The sequence below is a fragment of the Pteronotus mesoamericanus genome, unplaced genomic scaffold (assembly GCF_021234165.1).
Source record: "Pteronotus mesoamericanus isolate MK-2021 breed Mesoamerican mustached bat unplaced genomic scaffold, CSHL_Meso_final contig_26, whole genome shotgun sequence".
Taxonomy (NCBI): domain Eukaryota; kingdom Metazoa; phylum Chordata; class Mammalia; order Chiroptera; family Mormoopidae; genus Pteronotus; species Pteronotus mesoamericanus.
The window spans coordinates 2061451-2076604 of record NW_026555109.1 but is presented as its reverse complement, the minus strand read 5'-3'; the positions used below and the strand labels follow the sequence as shown (position 1 = coordinate 2076604).

Genomic DNA, 15154 nt, shown 5'->3' with positions numbered 1-15154 from the left:
GACACTAATGAACTGAGCTACCCAGCCAGAGCCCTAGAAATTAAAATTTCTTGAAGATTTTCTCTTCTCTAATCATCCCTACTACACATTACGTTATTGGGATTAAAAGATTGTAAAAATTAATCTAAATTTCTGATAAACAACGATAAGGAAAAACAGGAGGTAATAGTTAGTGAAGGTGGGAAGGGGGAATAAAAACAAAGGACTGGTTTTAAGAGCCATGATTTTAAGGAGTCATGATTTTCAGAAGCATTCTTTTTGCTGACCCCAGTGCTAAACTGGCATATAATAAATGCTAATTAAATTTAGACATGAGTAAATAAATGAATGCAAAAGTTATATATATTAAATTAGCTTTAAATAAATTTCCTTTTTAATTATCTATTGATAATAATTATTGTAAAGTATTTTTAAAATTAGAAAAGCAAGTGAATTGGCCTTTATCACCTATCACTGCATCAATTGCAAATGTTTCTGTTCTTTCAGTGGAATCATCGGTAAGTTTTATTTCAATGCTTTGAGGCATTCTTCCTTTTTTTTTTTTTTAAGCAAGCTAGAGAGTCACTTATTCTGCTGCTAGGCTTTTTATTTAAGTAAAGAAATTAAAGTTGCCTTCAGCTTTTAAGCAATGATTTGCTAGCCCTACTTCAACTATACCAATCTATAGAACTTTTCCATTCATGTTTATTTGTCTTTATATAGTATAATCTGCCAACATTTGGCCTACATTAACAATGTATAACACACAGATGACCCTCTTCCCCAAACCCCTCTGAAGGAATCTTACTCTGGGGCTCCTCGGCTCTCTTGCAGGCTGGTGCTACTCTGCCATCCTCCCAGCCATGATGCTTCCCACTGAGGCTCCAGTTGTGGCACCTTCCCCTCGGCTTCCCTGCAGAAACATCTTGAGCTGCATTGCTGCTCTCCTGGCCTCTGGGGCCTATGTGTGACCAATCCTCTACAGACCACTGCTGAGAGGCATCCTGTCCCCCAGTTCCACACTATCTCCACACAGGAATGGAACCATCTTGCCCTTCCTCTTGGGCCTAGTGTAGCCCATCCTAATACAGATGAAGGCAAAGTGCTTCAAGTCTCAGATCCTCACTAACAAAGAGGTCAGCAATGTCACCAAATGCATTCTGCCCAGATACGGCTGGTACTGAGGCTGCCCCCAGGAAGGCTCATTCAGCGCTGCCTGCCCCCAGGCTGCCACACTGTTCACGCTCTTGCAGACTGTGGTGGTGCCTGGTTCTACACAGCTGCTAGTCAATTTATGAAAGGCAAACCCAGATATTGAATGGACGCATTGATCCAGGAACCTGAGACCTTAACTACCCAAACAAATGGCCAGCTTCCTGTGTGCCCACAGGTGCACCTTGAGATCCACAGCTATGGTGACAAGGCCTTAGAAAGATGGGATCCAATAGCACTCCATCCCCTGCCACACTTTGGCCAGCAGCTGGTGTGGCAACACTAACAATATTAACACAGCACTCATGGCAGAAAGTGAACTGGCACTTGGAGTCAAAACAGTCATACCTACAAGACTCAAGTACAGACTGAAAGTAGTCCAGGATGCAGTGCTCCTTTCTTTCTTCTTCCTAAATTTTACCAACAGATGAAAATCATGCTGTGTTAACTGACAGAGAAAGAAGAATCTTTCCAATAACTCACCAATGGGCTAATGGCCATCTGCACTTTCTTTGGTACCCCCTGGAGGGAAGAGGAGGGGTGAGGATGTATCTTCTGGCCTCCTTTTTCCTTCCTCCCATTTATGGACATTTCCAAAATCCACCAAACTCTGAAAATATTCAGCCACAAACAGACCCGTGTGTCCAAAGGCACACAGATGATATAATGCCTCAGAGAATGGCAAGTACCACCAACCACCATTCCTTGTGTCTTTTCTTTAAGCACAACTGATACTCAAGCAGATGACTGACAAAGGAGTCCAATCTAACAGGCCATAGAAGAAAGCTTAAGGAAATGACCTATAGGTGGAGAACCTTTGGGCTAAGATCACACATACGCGCTGTCCCCATATAAATGGCTGATACATTTGTTGCTCGCCAACAACATGTAAGGCATAGCACAGCACAAAGACACTCTCACCTCTTTAGGGCTCACATTTTAAAAAGACAAAAGAAATCAGTCCAGACCATTTTTTTCAGTGCCTGTTGTTTTCAGCTTAAGATGAGAAAGAACTTTTAATGCAGGCTGGTTCTTGCTGTTCTGCTTTCTCTGGCTTGAATAACAAGACCCTGTAGAACTTCTAAAACATAACTATGCAGAAAGAAGTTTTCAGCATTCCAAAGCAGAAGAACTATGTTGGGTATTTCAAAAACCTGCTGTGTTTCAGTGTTGAGAAGGACCCAATTTATATTGAATGGATTTTGGGAAATACTCATCACAAAACATATTAAAAACAGTATCATGGGATCTGTTCATATTAATACTAATCATCTCTATGAATGAAGACCAAAAGGTATAATTTACTGTAAGATGTGTTGTAGGGTTTAAAGGCACAATTTTCTTCAACTAGCATTTATTACACATTGGTTATGGGAGAGAGAATTAGGTATATTTTTAAGTCTAGATCTCTTACTTGCTTGATTCAAAGAAAACAGCTCATTTGTTAGGTGGCCTACTTTTGCTACTTTTTGGATTCTAGTTAAGACCTGAAGGAGGTTTGGGAGAGGGTGAAATGTGCTTGTGTTCATTCCTTCTTTGCACATGGTTTCAGAAGACAAGGTGTCCAGAGGACCACCCTCCTCTAATTTTATGAGAGGGCCTTCTGCCCTGCCCACCCTCTGAAATCCTTATCTGAAAAATGAACCTGCAACCCTGGAAAAAATCTAGTAGCAGGCTTGATTTTGGTGAGGAAGCTAAGATTGTGGCATGTTTCTTCTCAGCAATCACCATGCTGATTTTGTGAAAAAGCAACATTTCGAAGATTTCCACTGTAGGAAATACTTTAAATATCTGCAATTATGCTTCAAATAAGCAAGTGGGGCAGGTATTCCCTGGACATAAAAAGTCTTTTGAGGTATTTTTCCACAGAAATGAGGTTCCGAATATACATCCTCGTACACTTTTTGGTGGCACAGAGAAGTTATGAGCAGGTAGCTTTGCTGGCCCTCAGCATGCATGAGGGGACTCAGAATGTAAAAACTTGATGTCATGTAGATGTCTTTTTCTTAAGAATCACAGGGTAGGGAAGGGGTATGGCATGGGCCAAGCCTGTACTGGCTGTTTCACCATATTCAGAGAATTGAATTCTCACACCAAGCCCTGAGCAGTGGCTCTTCCCTTTCAGGTGAGGAAAAATAAGTGACAGCCTGTGTCCTTTTTATGGCAACACCCTGCCTCCACTCTCTCTCTCCAGTTTGAAATCTGGAAAAATCTATCACACTACTTCAGAAAGCATTCCAAGAACTATGATCAGGCCTCAGCAATCTATTCACGGACATGCTTCAGAGAAAACATGATCAGAGAGTAAAAGCTAATTATAAAAAACTAGGATACTTGTGGTTTCTACTACTTATAATAATATTGCAAATATAATTAAGAACCAATTACATTAACAGTTATAACAATGGTTTTATAATACTATGAGAGTAACAGAAAGGAGTTTAATAATTAACATTCAATGAATGTTAGGCCAGAAGTCTAACATATTGATTTCAAAATAATTTTAAAAACCCTTATGATTGACTATGAAGCCTTTAGCAAGGTAGTAATTATCATGAAACATACTCTAAAATCAATTCTGACACCTTGCCTTAACTTGTTCACTTAAAACATATCTGATGCATAATTTCAGTAAAATAAATACAACTGTCTCTCTTTCAACTGAAAAACAAGTCCTTCAACTGGAAAAAATGGGATTCTGTCTATCCATACCCAAAACTATGTTCTTAAGTCTGGACTATTGATCTATTGCTTTCATGCGCATGTACAGTGGCTTAAGTAAGAAAACAGACCTAAAGCAACAGACCTAAAAATCGATCCAGTGTATATAGTGAATAAAGCACAAACAAAAGGGCATTTGCACACCACCACAATACCCCCTTTGCAGCTGTCCTGGTCCATCAGAACCCAAATCCAGCTTTTCAATGACACCTAATTATATGAATACCTAATAAACCTTGCATTTACAATAAAGTAAACATTAAGTGCCTTTCCAAAATCAGCTTATAAAATACAGTAGACATGTGACTGAATTTTTTTTAACTAAGTGCTTTAAATACATTCTAACCTGTTTTGTGATCAAAACCACCAAAAGAATTAACATTCACCCTTGGGTTTCTATAGCATAGTACTCAAACATCCCTTCATGTTTCTGATGGTCTCTCAACAAAGCTGGAAAAAAGGGAGGGAGGGAGAAAAAAGAAAAGAATCTAGTTTCCTGTCTGATCCCGACCAGCCTGGGCCCAATCTTCTACTCTCCCCAGCAGCTTCAGTGATAGCACAAATTGGTAGCCCTCATTTGTCCCTTTCTTGCTGTTGTTTCCTTTGAGAGCCATTCCTGAAACTTCCTCAGGCTTTGAGTTTGTGAGTAAGAGGCAGAGCTGGTACCATTAAAAAGTTACCCACAGTAAATCACCATCTTCTTTTAAACTGAATTTGCTGGGGATGCCATTGGTTAATAAAGTAATAAATCATCTTTCTTACAGTTAGGTCTCTTCTTTTACATCAAGATTTCTTTCTGCCACCAACCTGAGAGCAGGTTCTTCCCTACGCCAAGCTCTCAGAAAATGGTCTTGTTTAAGACTGGCCCTGCTTGTCAAAGATTAGAAATCTGTCTGCAGCATACACTCCTCTTCACCATAGTCAAGTAGGCCCAATAAATGTTAATACTCAGTATGATGCATCAAGAACTTTAAGCTTCAGCAATGTCTAAGCAGAAAGTATCACAAATTTACTAAATTATCTATGGTACAAAAGAGAACAGGAGGAGTTTATCAAAGTCTCTCTCTTAATGCAATGCTTGATTGAAATACCCCAATCCTTTCTTAAATAGGATACTGGTGGCAAATGACCCTGATGGCATGCCTCAGTGAGATACACAAGGAACACATGTTCTATTTTTTTCTTTTATGACCTCATTAAGGATTTTGAAGATTGTTCCTGAATATGAGAAAAAAAGTGTCTTTAGACATTTCTAGCTTTTTGTGTCTTTAGCCTTTTTCTGCTGGGATGGCCTTTAGTGTCTGTGTTTATAACTAGGTACACCCATACCTATCACCAAACAAGAATCAGGCAAGGCGATCTGGATGAAAACAGAGCTGTACACCTCTAAATGCAAAGATGAGCTAATTTCTTACACTGGAAACTTTTGTCAAGACCAACTTGCAATTGGTTCTTTTTTCATCCTCTCAGAGTTGTAGCTGCCATTAATTAGCTCTGGCTGGTGTTTTGAGGCTCTTACCAAGGGAGGAGACAGACTGCCAAATCTGTTAGTGTGAAAATACCCCACCGCCAGGAACATTTTTCTAAAGTGTTTGTTGATTCCATGCTTTGATTTAATATGGAAGATTGTATTTTATGATCAGAAACAAACAGATTTATAACAGAAGACTTGACAGGCAAACAGGGAAAAAGCAAGCCAAGGACTGAACCTAAATACAGTATTTTTATTAACTTCTTAGAAACCAAATACCCTGGCATATTAGTGTGTGCATTCTGCAACAGACATTCAGCCCCATTGTACTACTTAGAAGAGAAGAAAAAGAAACCCTACTGTTTGAAACCCAGCGGAACATCCCCACAACAGGGCACAACTGTTCCCTCATGCATGAATGGGAAGGAGATGAAAGAAAAGATGAACTTCAGAGGTACAGCAAAAAACAAAGACAACAAAAGTGCTGATCATGAGGGAATGACACAACTCATTGCAGCAAAAAGGATGAGAAAAAGGAGCTCAGACAATGGTGAGGACAGCTAAGTGACATGTAGAAGAATTGAAAAATCTACAGAAGTGTCTTTTCTCTCCACCCTTGATAAAAAACAATTACATGTTGGTACATCTGTCATAAAAAACATCACTGAAACCTGTTACCATTATTATGCGTGGTAAACTTATATACCCAAGTTGTAATTCTCCAATTAAACATTGCCATCTCTGTTTCTTACCCTTGCTAAAATGAAAAGTTTTTATTTCTATGACATCAGTTTATGTTGTAAAAAATTATAAAGGCTAAGGGATCCTGATAATGTGTGAGTATACATGTATGGAGGTATAGATACAAAGGTTTAAAACGCTCTATGTAAAAGATGGGCTTTAGGAAACTTGGGTGTAAACTCAGCTTTTGTTTATAAAATATTTTCTGCTTGACTCACATTATAATTATAGAGATATCTGCTCTAAATTTTGGAATGGTTTTCATCTAGTAGCAGCTCGAAACATTGTGGCTTTAAGTTTCTTTGCTCTCAAACTTCACTGCCAAGAAAGTATTGTTTATAAACACTTAGTATGAAGGAAGGAAGCTCATGATTTAACGTTACTTTTAGGTAAATGCAGTCATTTGTATGTGATGGGAATAATTACCATTTGATGCTTCTCTTTTGCTTAAACAGAGGCACACCTGTCCACACTTCACTAATGTTCAGTCCTACTAATGAAGTGTTCAGTGAGAAAATCCCATCAACCAAATATATTAAGAAACCACCATATGAAATCCCCAGTAGATGTTTATTGCTCCGGAAGTCCACCAGCCTGGGAAAGTCACACTGTTTTAAAGTGAGCGCCTGGACATTATTCCTTGCTTGATAACGTGCAGCCCTTCACCCTCTCAACCCACCCACCCCCCGCCCTGCCTCCAAAAGCAGTTATTGACCCTGTCAGAATGCCTGATTAATGGATAAACGCTGTAATTGATTAGCAGAGAAGTGTGAATTAAAACAGGGCACAGCATCAAGGACCAGCTTCTAACACAAGTGGTTGACTTAAAATGTAAAACAAGAGCCTGCAGCTATATCTCATCAAAGGCACACTTTTCTTAAAATAGAGAGAGGGAAATAAACAGGCCTAGCATCCTGTTCTCCGAAATGCTTTTATCTTTCCTCTTGGTAAGGTTGCTTGCGCTGAGCCACCAGCAAATGATACAGGAACTCACTCCTCAGTTACTTTCAGTGCATTTTTGGATAGCAAGCAGAGTGAGGCAGTAAATGTTCCTATTCTGGGATTTAAGAAAAAGCACGTAAGAAGTATTATTCTCTCTTCATTTTGCTTACTGGGAACTCTTTTTACTTATGTCCTCATTGCAAAGCAAATTCTGTTTGCTCCAGTGCCCCTGAACAGACAAGAGGCGTTACTCACTGGAGCATTGCTTCCATCTGTTTCTGCAGGTGAAAAATTCATTCATTCATTCAGTCAGTCAGTCATCCAGCATCTGGTATGGACCAGTTACTCTTCTGAGCTGAGACGTACAAAGAAGAATAAGGTTTATGGCAGGCTGAGTAGACGCAGACCCCCCTCCTTCTTAAAACACACAGAAATATTGGATAACCTAAAGCGAAAAAAAAAAAATTATCTTAAAAAGATTTAATGTATAGCTGAGCTTGCAAAAAAAGCAAATGTAATCTTCAAGTGGTGAAATAAAGCAGGAACTCTAGGAGCTGATGCTATGTGCAAAGAGAGGTATCGGCCCTGGAACAAGGGCTAGAGGCTGGAGTGTCAACACCCACTTGGGGCAGAAGATACCAGCTTGGGCCTGTGGAAGGTGCGGGAACTGGGCAAACTGGATCCATTAAAAAGCTATCTAATCCATGAATAGGGAACTAGAAGACCTATGTTCCCCCAAAGAAATAGCAAGGCAGCTTGAGGTCTGGCTTGGGCTCTGTGAAAATAAATAAAGCCTTTGTATGAGTCATCTAAACCATGCGCCTGTGCTAAGAGCAAATGCAGGCATGAAATTTATACCACCTGGAAGGATTGAAAGTCATTAATAGAGAAATAAAAATTTTAAAACTTGAGTTCAAAACCTTAAAATAACCTGAGTCTTGGTTTGCAGAAGAAAAATGCAAAGCAGTGCTGCAAGAATGAAAACACAAACCAGGGCACACAGATTTCCAGAGACAAAAACAATCAATTTCTGCTAAAGCCGAGTTCAAAATAAAGAACCCCAACACATGAAACCACCAGGGAGAAGAGCAAGTATAATATAAGAGTGAATAGATACCTGGGAATCTGTAATAAGTGAAAACTTAGGAAAGAATCTGAAATATACATGTTTGAGTTCTTAGATTAATTCAAGAAGGAATAGTAACCATTGAAAGAATAGGACAGTATTGAAAATAAAAATTAAAAAGAACCAAATAGCATTTTAAAAGAAAAATATAGCCATGAATTAATAAGGAAAACAGTAGATTAGACATGGCTGATGAAAGAAAGTAAACTACAGGATGAATGACAGGAAATTATACAGTCTGTGTACAGAGAGGGAGGTGATAGAAGTCATGACGATAGGAAACAAAAAGGGCAGAATGAGACATTTAAAATAAATGTCAGGCCCTGGCAGGGTAACTCAGTTGGTTAGCGTGTCATCCCCATACACTAAGGTTGTGGGTTTAATCCCCAGTTGAGGAGCAACCAATGAATGTATAAATAAGTGGAACAACAAATCGATGTCTCCTTCTCCCCCGCCCCCATCTCTAAGTCAGTAAATAAAAAAATTAAAATAAATGTTTAAGACAGAATGGAAACAATGAGGATTTGTGATGGGGACATATTCCAGAACTGAAAGAAATATGTAAGTTCTCAGGTTAAAGAAGCTCAGCCATGAGCTGGATAAATAAACAAAAATCAACACCTAAACATATAGCAATGAATCTATAGAATGCCTGATTTATTTTTAAAGAGAGAAACACTGATTACTCATGAAGAGAGCACAATTTTGCTGCATAATATAATGATCTAGGAAGTAAAATAAACACAAAAATAATTGAACAATGTTTTCAAAGCACTGAAATACAACAACCTTTAGCCTTGAATTTAGCTAAGTTATCATTCAAAATAGGGGCCAAATAAAAAGATTTCCCAGACAAGCAAAGCCTGAAAGAAGTTATTACTCTCCGTTCTTTACTGAGAGACTTGGCCAAAGAATTATCATTTCAGAATAAAAGAGACTGAATCCAGAAGGGAGAGGGGTTTAAAAAAAAACACAACATTATTAGCAAAGAGGTTTTAAACAGGTAAATAAATCTGAAGGAGCCTTTACTATAGAAAAAATATCAGCAGCTGTAATAATAATGTCTCATTTAAAACAAACTACTAAACAATCACCAACAAAAGATAAAGCACTAGACTTAGATAACATACTAGCCAGAAAACATGAAAGATTGGGGGATGTGTGTCAGGCTAAAATATTCTAGGGCATGTTGTTCAGAAGGAGAATAGAGAAATATTAGTTACTTTTGACTTTGTTAAATCAAATATGTCATTAAAATTCTAAAAGTAATCACCAAAAAAAGAGAATGTAAAACTTCAAAATGAAAATAAGTGAATAAAATAGAATGAATAAATAAAGCTAAGTAAATCCAATAAAAAGCAGGAAAACAGGAAAATACAGCAAATAAATAGCATAGTACATAAAAATAATAAAATAAGTTTGGAAAAATAAATTTAGTTACATTAGTTATCACTACAAATCTAAATGTTAACTATCCCCCAGATCCAAGGTGGCAAAAGTAGGTAGAAGCTACACTAACCTCCTCCCAAGACCAAACTGGAATTACAACTAAATTACAGAAAAATCATCCTGAGTAACCAACTGAACACTAGCTTTAGAGAAGACTTATGACCAAGGACTTACAGAAGAAAACACATAACCACAACAAGACTAACAGAGAAAGCAGAGGTGGAGCAATAGGGCTAACTGGGCTCCCATGGCGGCAGCTGAAGTACTAGATAGATATTTCAGTGGCTGGTGGAGGGCGGGTTCCCCCAAAGAAATGTGGGGTCCAAACCACAAGCTGGGCTCCCCAACCTACAGCACCAGACCACGAAAGGAACCCAAATAACATCCAGCTGTGAAAAGCAGCAGGGTTTCTCTCTGGCAGGGATAGATGACTAGAAACATACAGAGCCTCTTAAAGGGCCAACACACAAAATTCCATTTGCAGCCACTTACCCTGGGCTCTGGCAGAAGGAGGGAAGAGCAGACGAGAGCCATATGGGAAGAGTCAGGACTGGTGGTTCCAGGGAGAGAGCTGAAGAGTCAGCTGCCAGGATCCCTGTGCTCAGTCATTCCCCATACCGCAGAAGCCATTTTTCTTGAGCAGAGTACTCCCCAACATACAGGATAAGCCTTGCGGGGGGAGGGGAGCATTAGCCCCACCCACAAGAATCTCTCTCACCGCACACTATGGAGCTTAAGCCCAGCTGCTGAGGAATACAGCTGAAGGCATTTTCAGTGATTAAGCCTAAGAGAAAGCCTGCAGGTGAAGGTGGATATCTGGGAGCTTTGACACTTTATCTGACCCTCCTACAGGCCCTGTGATGGTAAAAGCTGGCCTTTTGTGCACAGCTTGGTTCTTTCCACACAGATCCAGGTCCAAGAGACAGACCTACAATGTGTGGATTGCTGATAAATCCAAACAGGTTGCCCAGACCAGTGACTGGGAGCGTCTGACATAGGCATGCACCAGAGTTTTTGCAGATGTACTTAATACATATAAACAACAACAAGGAGGCAGCCAAAACAGAAAGACAAAGAAACAGGTCTCAAATGAAAGAATAAGAGAATTCTCCAGAAGAAGAGTCAAATGAAATGGAGGCAAGCAATTTATCAGATAAGAGTTTAAAGTATTGATTATAGGATGCTCAACAGCATGAAAAAAGACATAGAAACCATGAAAAATAACCAGTCAAATAAAGAATGCAATATCTGAAATAAATAATACACTAGAAGGAATAAACAGTAGGTTAGATGAAACAGAAGACTGAATCAGTGATTTGGAAGACAAAGTAGAAGAAACACCCAAGCAGAAAAAAAATGTTTTTAAAAAGGTGAAGCATTTAAGGGACCTTTGGGAAAGCATAAAGTGTAACAATGTCCAAATCATGGGTATATTAGAAGGAGAAGAAAGTGAGCAAGAGATTGAGACCTATTTGAAGAAACAATGACCAAAACCTTCCTTAACGCGGTGAAGGAAAAGACACAGAAGTCCAGGAAGTGCAGAGTCCCAAATAAGATGGGTCCAAAGAGGCCCAAACCAAGACACATCATAACTAAAATGGCATAGCTTAAAGACAAGGAGAGAATCTTAAAAGCCACAAAGGAAATGCAGTTAGTTACCAACAACAGAGCTCCTGTAAGGCTGTCATTCTGATTTTTCATCAGAAACATTTCAGTCCAGAAGGTAGTGGCATGAAATATTCACGGTGATGAAAAGCAAGAATCTACAACCAAGGCTACATTACCCAGCAAGGCTACCATTTAAAACTGAAGAAAAAGAAAAGAGCTTCCCAGACAAGGAAAAGGTAAAGGAGTTTAACATCAAACCAGTATAGTAACAAATGTTAAAGGGCTTGCTTTAAGAAGAGAAGAAAAAAAAAAAAAAAAAAGGAAAATAATTAAAGATAAAATAGCAATACATACATATCAGTAATTGCTTTAACTGTAAATGGCTTATGCCCTGGCTGGTGTGGCTCAGTGGATTGAGTGCCAGTCTGTGAACCAAGGGGTTGACGGTTTGATTCCCAATCAGGGCACATGCCTGGGTTGCAGGCCAGGTCCCCAGTTGGGGGTGTGCGAGAGGCAACCACACATTGATGTTTCTCTCCTTCCCTTTCTCCCTCCCTTCCCCTCTCTCTAAAAATAAATAAATAATTTTTTTAAAAACACATAAATGGCTTAAATATTCAAATTGAAAGAAACGGAGTAGTTGAATGGATATGAAAACAAGACCCATATATGCTGTCTCTGAGAGACCCATCTCAGAATGAAAGATACACACAGACTAAATTAAAGGGATAGAAAAAGATATTTCATGCAAATAGAAGAAAAAAGCTGGGGTAGCAATATTTATATCCGAAAAAATATAGGCTACAGTAAGAGACAAAGAAGGACACTACATAATGATAAAGGGAGCAATCCAACAAGAGGATGTACCCTAGTAAACATTTATACATCCAAAAAAGGAGCACCTAAATATGTAAAGCAAAACTTCATGAACATAAAGGGAGAGGTCAACAGAAATGCAGTCATAGTCAGGGATTTTAACACCGCATTGACTTCAATGGATAGATCTTCCAGACAGAAAATTAACAAGGAAACAGCAGCCTTACATGACACATTAGATCAAGTGGATTTAATTGATATCTTCAGAGTATTTCACCCCAAAGCAGAAGAACAGTCACCCATAGAACGTTTCCTAGGATAGATCACATGTTAGGACATAAAACAAGTCATAGTAATTTTAAGAAGACTGAAATCATATTAAGCATCTTCTCTGACCACAATGTTATGAAACTAGAAATCAATCAGAGGAAGAACACTGAAAAACACAATGACATGGAAGCTCAATAACATGTTATTGTTATTAAACAATGAATGGGTCAACAATGAGATCAAGGTAGAAAACAAAGATACCTTGAAATGAATGAAAATGAGAATACAACAGGCCAAAATCTTTGGGGCACAGGGAAAGGAGTCCTAAAAGAGTAATTCACAGCATTACAGGACTATCTCAAGACACAAGAAAAACTTCAAATAAACAATTTAACTTTACCCTTAAAGGAACTTGAAAACAAACAACGAACAAAGCCCAAAGTGAGTAGGAGAAAGGAAATAAAGATCAGAGCAGAAAAAATTGAAACACAGTCTAAAAAAAATATGAATCAAAGAGCTGGATAAACACGATTGACAAACCTTCAACCAGACTCAACAGGAAAAAAAGACAGGGGACCCAAATCAATAAAATCAGAAATGAAATAGGAGAGTAACAATTACAAAAAGATACAAAAAGAATTATAAGAATCATGAACAATTATATGCCAACAATTGGGCAACCTGGATGAAATGGATAAGTTCCTAGAAACATAAAATCTTCCAAAAATTCTATCAAGAAGAATTAGAGAATCTGAATAGACAGAGTACACCTAGTGAAAATGAAGCAGTAGCCAAAAAACTCCCAACAAACAAAAGCCTTACACTGGATGGATCCACAGATTAATTAACCAAATATTCAAAAAAAGAACTAACACCTCTCCTCCCCAAACCATTCCACAAAATTCAAGAGAAGGGAAGACTCCCAAGCTCATTTTATGAGTCCAGGATTATCTTAATTTCAAAACCAGATAAAAACACTACAAAAAAACGGAAATTATAGACCGATATCCCTGATGAACATAGACTATAAAATCCTTAACAAAATATTAGCAAACTAAATGCAGTGGTGCATGAAAAAGATCATATACCATGATCAAGTTGGATTTATCCCTGGGATGCATTCCTGGGATGCAAGGTTGGTACAATATTCCAAAATCAATAAATGTGAGACACCACGTAAACAAAATGAAGGATAAAACCTACATGATCTTATCAATAGATGTGGAAAAAGCATTTGATAAAATCCAGCATCCATTTATGATAAAAACTCTCAGCAAAGTAGGAATAAACGTAATAAAGGCCATATATGACAAACCCACTGCCAGCATCATACTCAACAGGGAAAAACTACAAGCATGTCCCTTAAGATGGGGAACAACATAGTGATGTCCACCTTCACCACTCATTCAACATAGTACTGGAGGTCCTAGACACAGCAATTGGGCAAAATGAAGAAATAAAAGGCATCCAAATTGGAAAAGGAGAACTAAAAATGTTATTATTTGTAGATGACATGATACAGTACATAAAGAATCCTAAAGATTCCACCAAGAAACTACTAGAACCGATAAATGAATTCAGTAAAGTGCAAGATATAAATTAAAAACCAGAAAATAGTTGCATTTTTACATGCACATAATAAGTTATCAGAAAGGAAAATTACAAAAACAATTCCATTCACAATTGCTTCAAAAAAATCAAATACCTAGAAATAAACCTACCTAAGAATGTAAAAGACTTGTACTTGAACAATTATAAGACACTGAAGAAAGAAACTGAAGATTCAGTAAGTGACAGTACCTATCATGTTCATGAATAGGAAGATTTAAAATCATTAAAATGTCCATACTAGCTGAAGAAATCTATAGATTCAATGCAATTCCTAATGAGGTACCAATGCCATATTTCACAGAAGTACAACAAATATTTCAAAAATTTATTTGGAACCAAAAAAGACCCTGAATAGCAACAGTGATCTTGAGAAAGAAGAACAAACTTGGAGGAATCATACTACCAAATATCAAATTATACTATAGGGCTATATAATCAAAACAGCATGGGGCTGGCATAAAAACAGACACATAGATCAATGGAACAGTATAGAAAGCCCAAACAGACACTTCTCCAAGGAGAGATATAGAGGGCCCAGAGACATATGAAAGGATGCTCAGCATCACTAGCCATTAGAGAAATGCAAATTAAAACCACAATGAGATACCACTTCACACTGGTCAGAATGGCCATCATAAACAGATCAATAAACAGCAGGTGCTGGCAAGGCTGTGGAGAAAAGGGAACCCTAGTACACTGTTGGTGGGAATGCAGACTGGTGCAGCCACTGTGGAAAACAGTTTGGAATTTCCTCAAAAAGCTAAAAATGGAACCGCCTTTTGACCCAGATTCCCCTGCTGAGATTATACCCTAAGAATCCCAAAACAAAAATCCCAATTCAAAAGAACCTATGCACCCCAATGTTCATAGCAGCACAACTTACAACAGTGAAGTGTTGGAAGCAACCTAAATACCCACCAGTAGATGATTGGATCAAAAAACTATGGTACATTTACACAATGGAATACTATGCAGCATAAAGAAAGAAAGAGCTACTACTCTTCGGGACAGCATGGATGGAACTAGGGGGCATTATGCTAAGTGGAAAAAGCCAGGGGGCAAAAGACAAATACCATATGATCTCACCTATAAGTGGAACCTAACTAACAAAATAAACAAGCAAGGAAAATATAACCAGCAACATTGAAAGAAAAAAGAAACCAATAGAGTCAAGAGGGAAGGGAAGGGTCAAGTCAAGGAACATGTAT

The 15154-nt window shown here is 38.2% G+C and overlaps 1 protein-coding gene across 8 annotated transcripts in view; it reads right to left on the bottom strand.

Moving 5' to 3' along the window:
* Nucleotides 1-15154, bottom strand: part of CLYBL (citramalyl-CoA lyase) — a 339893-nt gene that overhangs the window by 206961 nt on the left and 117778 nt on the right. The window contains exon 1 of one of the 8 annotated variants that reach the window (XM_054574342.1): nucleotides 7322-7355. The exons of the other annotated variants lie outside the window; for them this stretch is intronic. Within the exon in view, the coding sequence (XP_054430317.1) occupies nucleotides 7322-7338 (17 nt within the window). The 5' untranslated portion in view covers nucleotides 7339-7355. Of the gene's footprint in view, nucleotides 1-7321; nucleotides 7356-15154 lie in introns of those variants that run through there. 8 annotated transcript variants of the gene reach the window in all.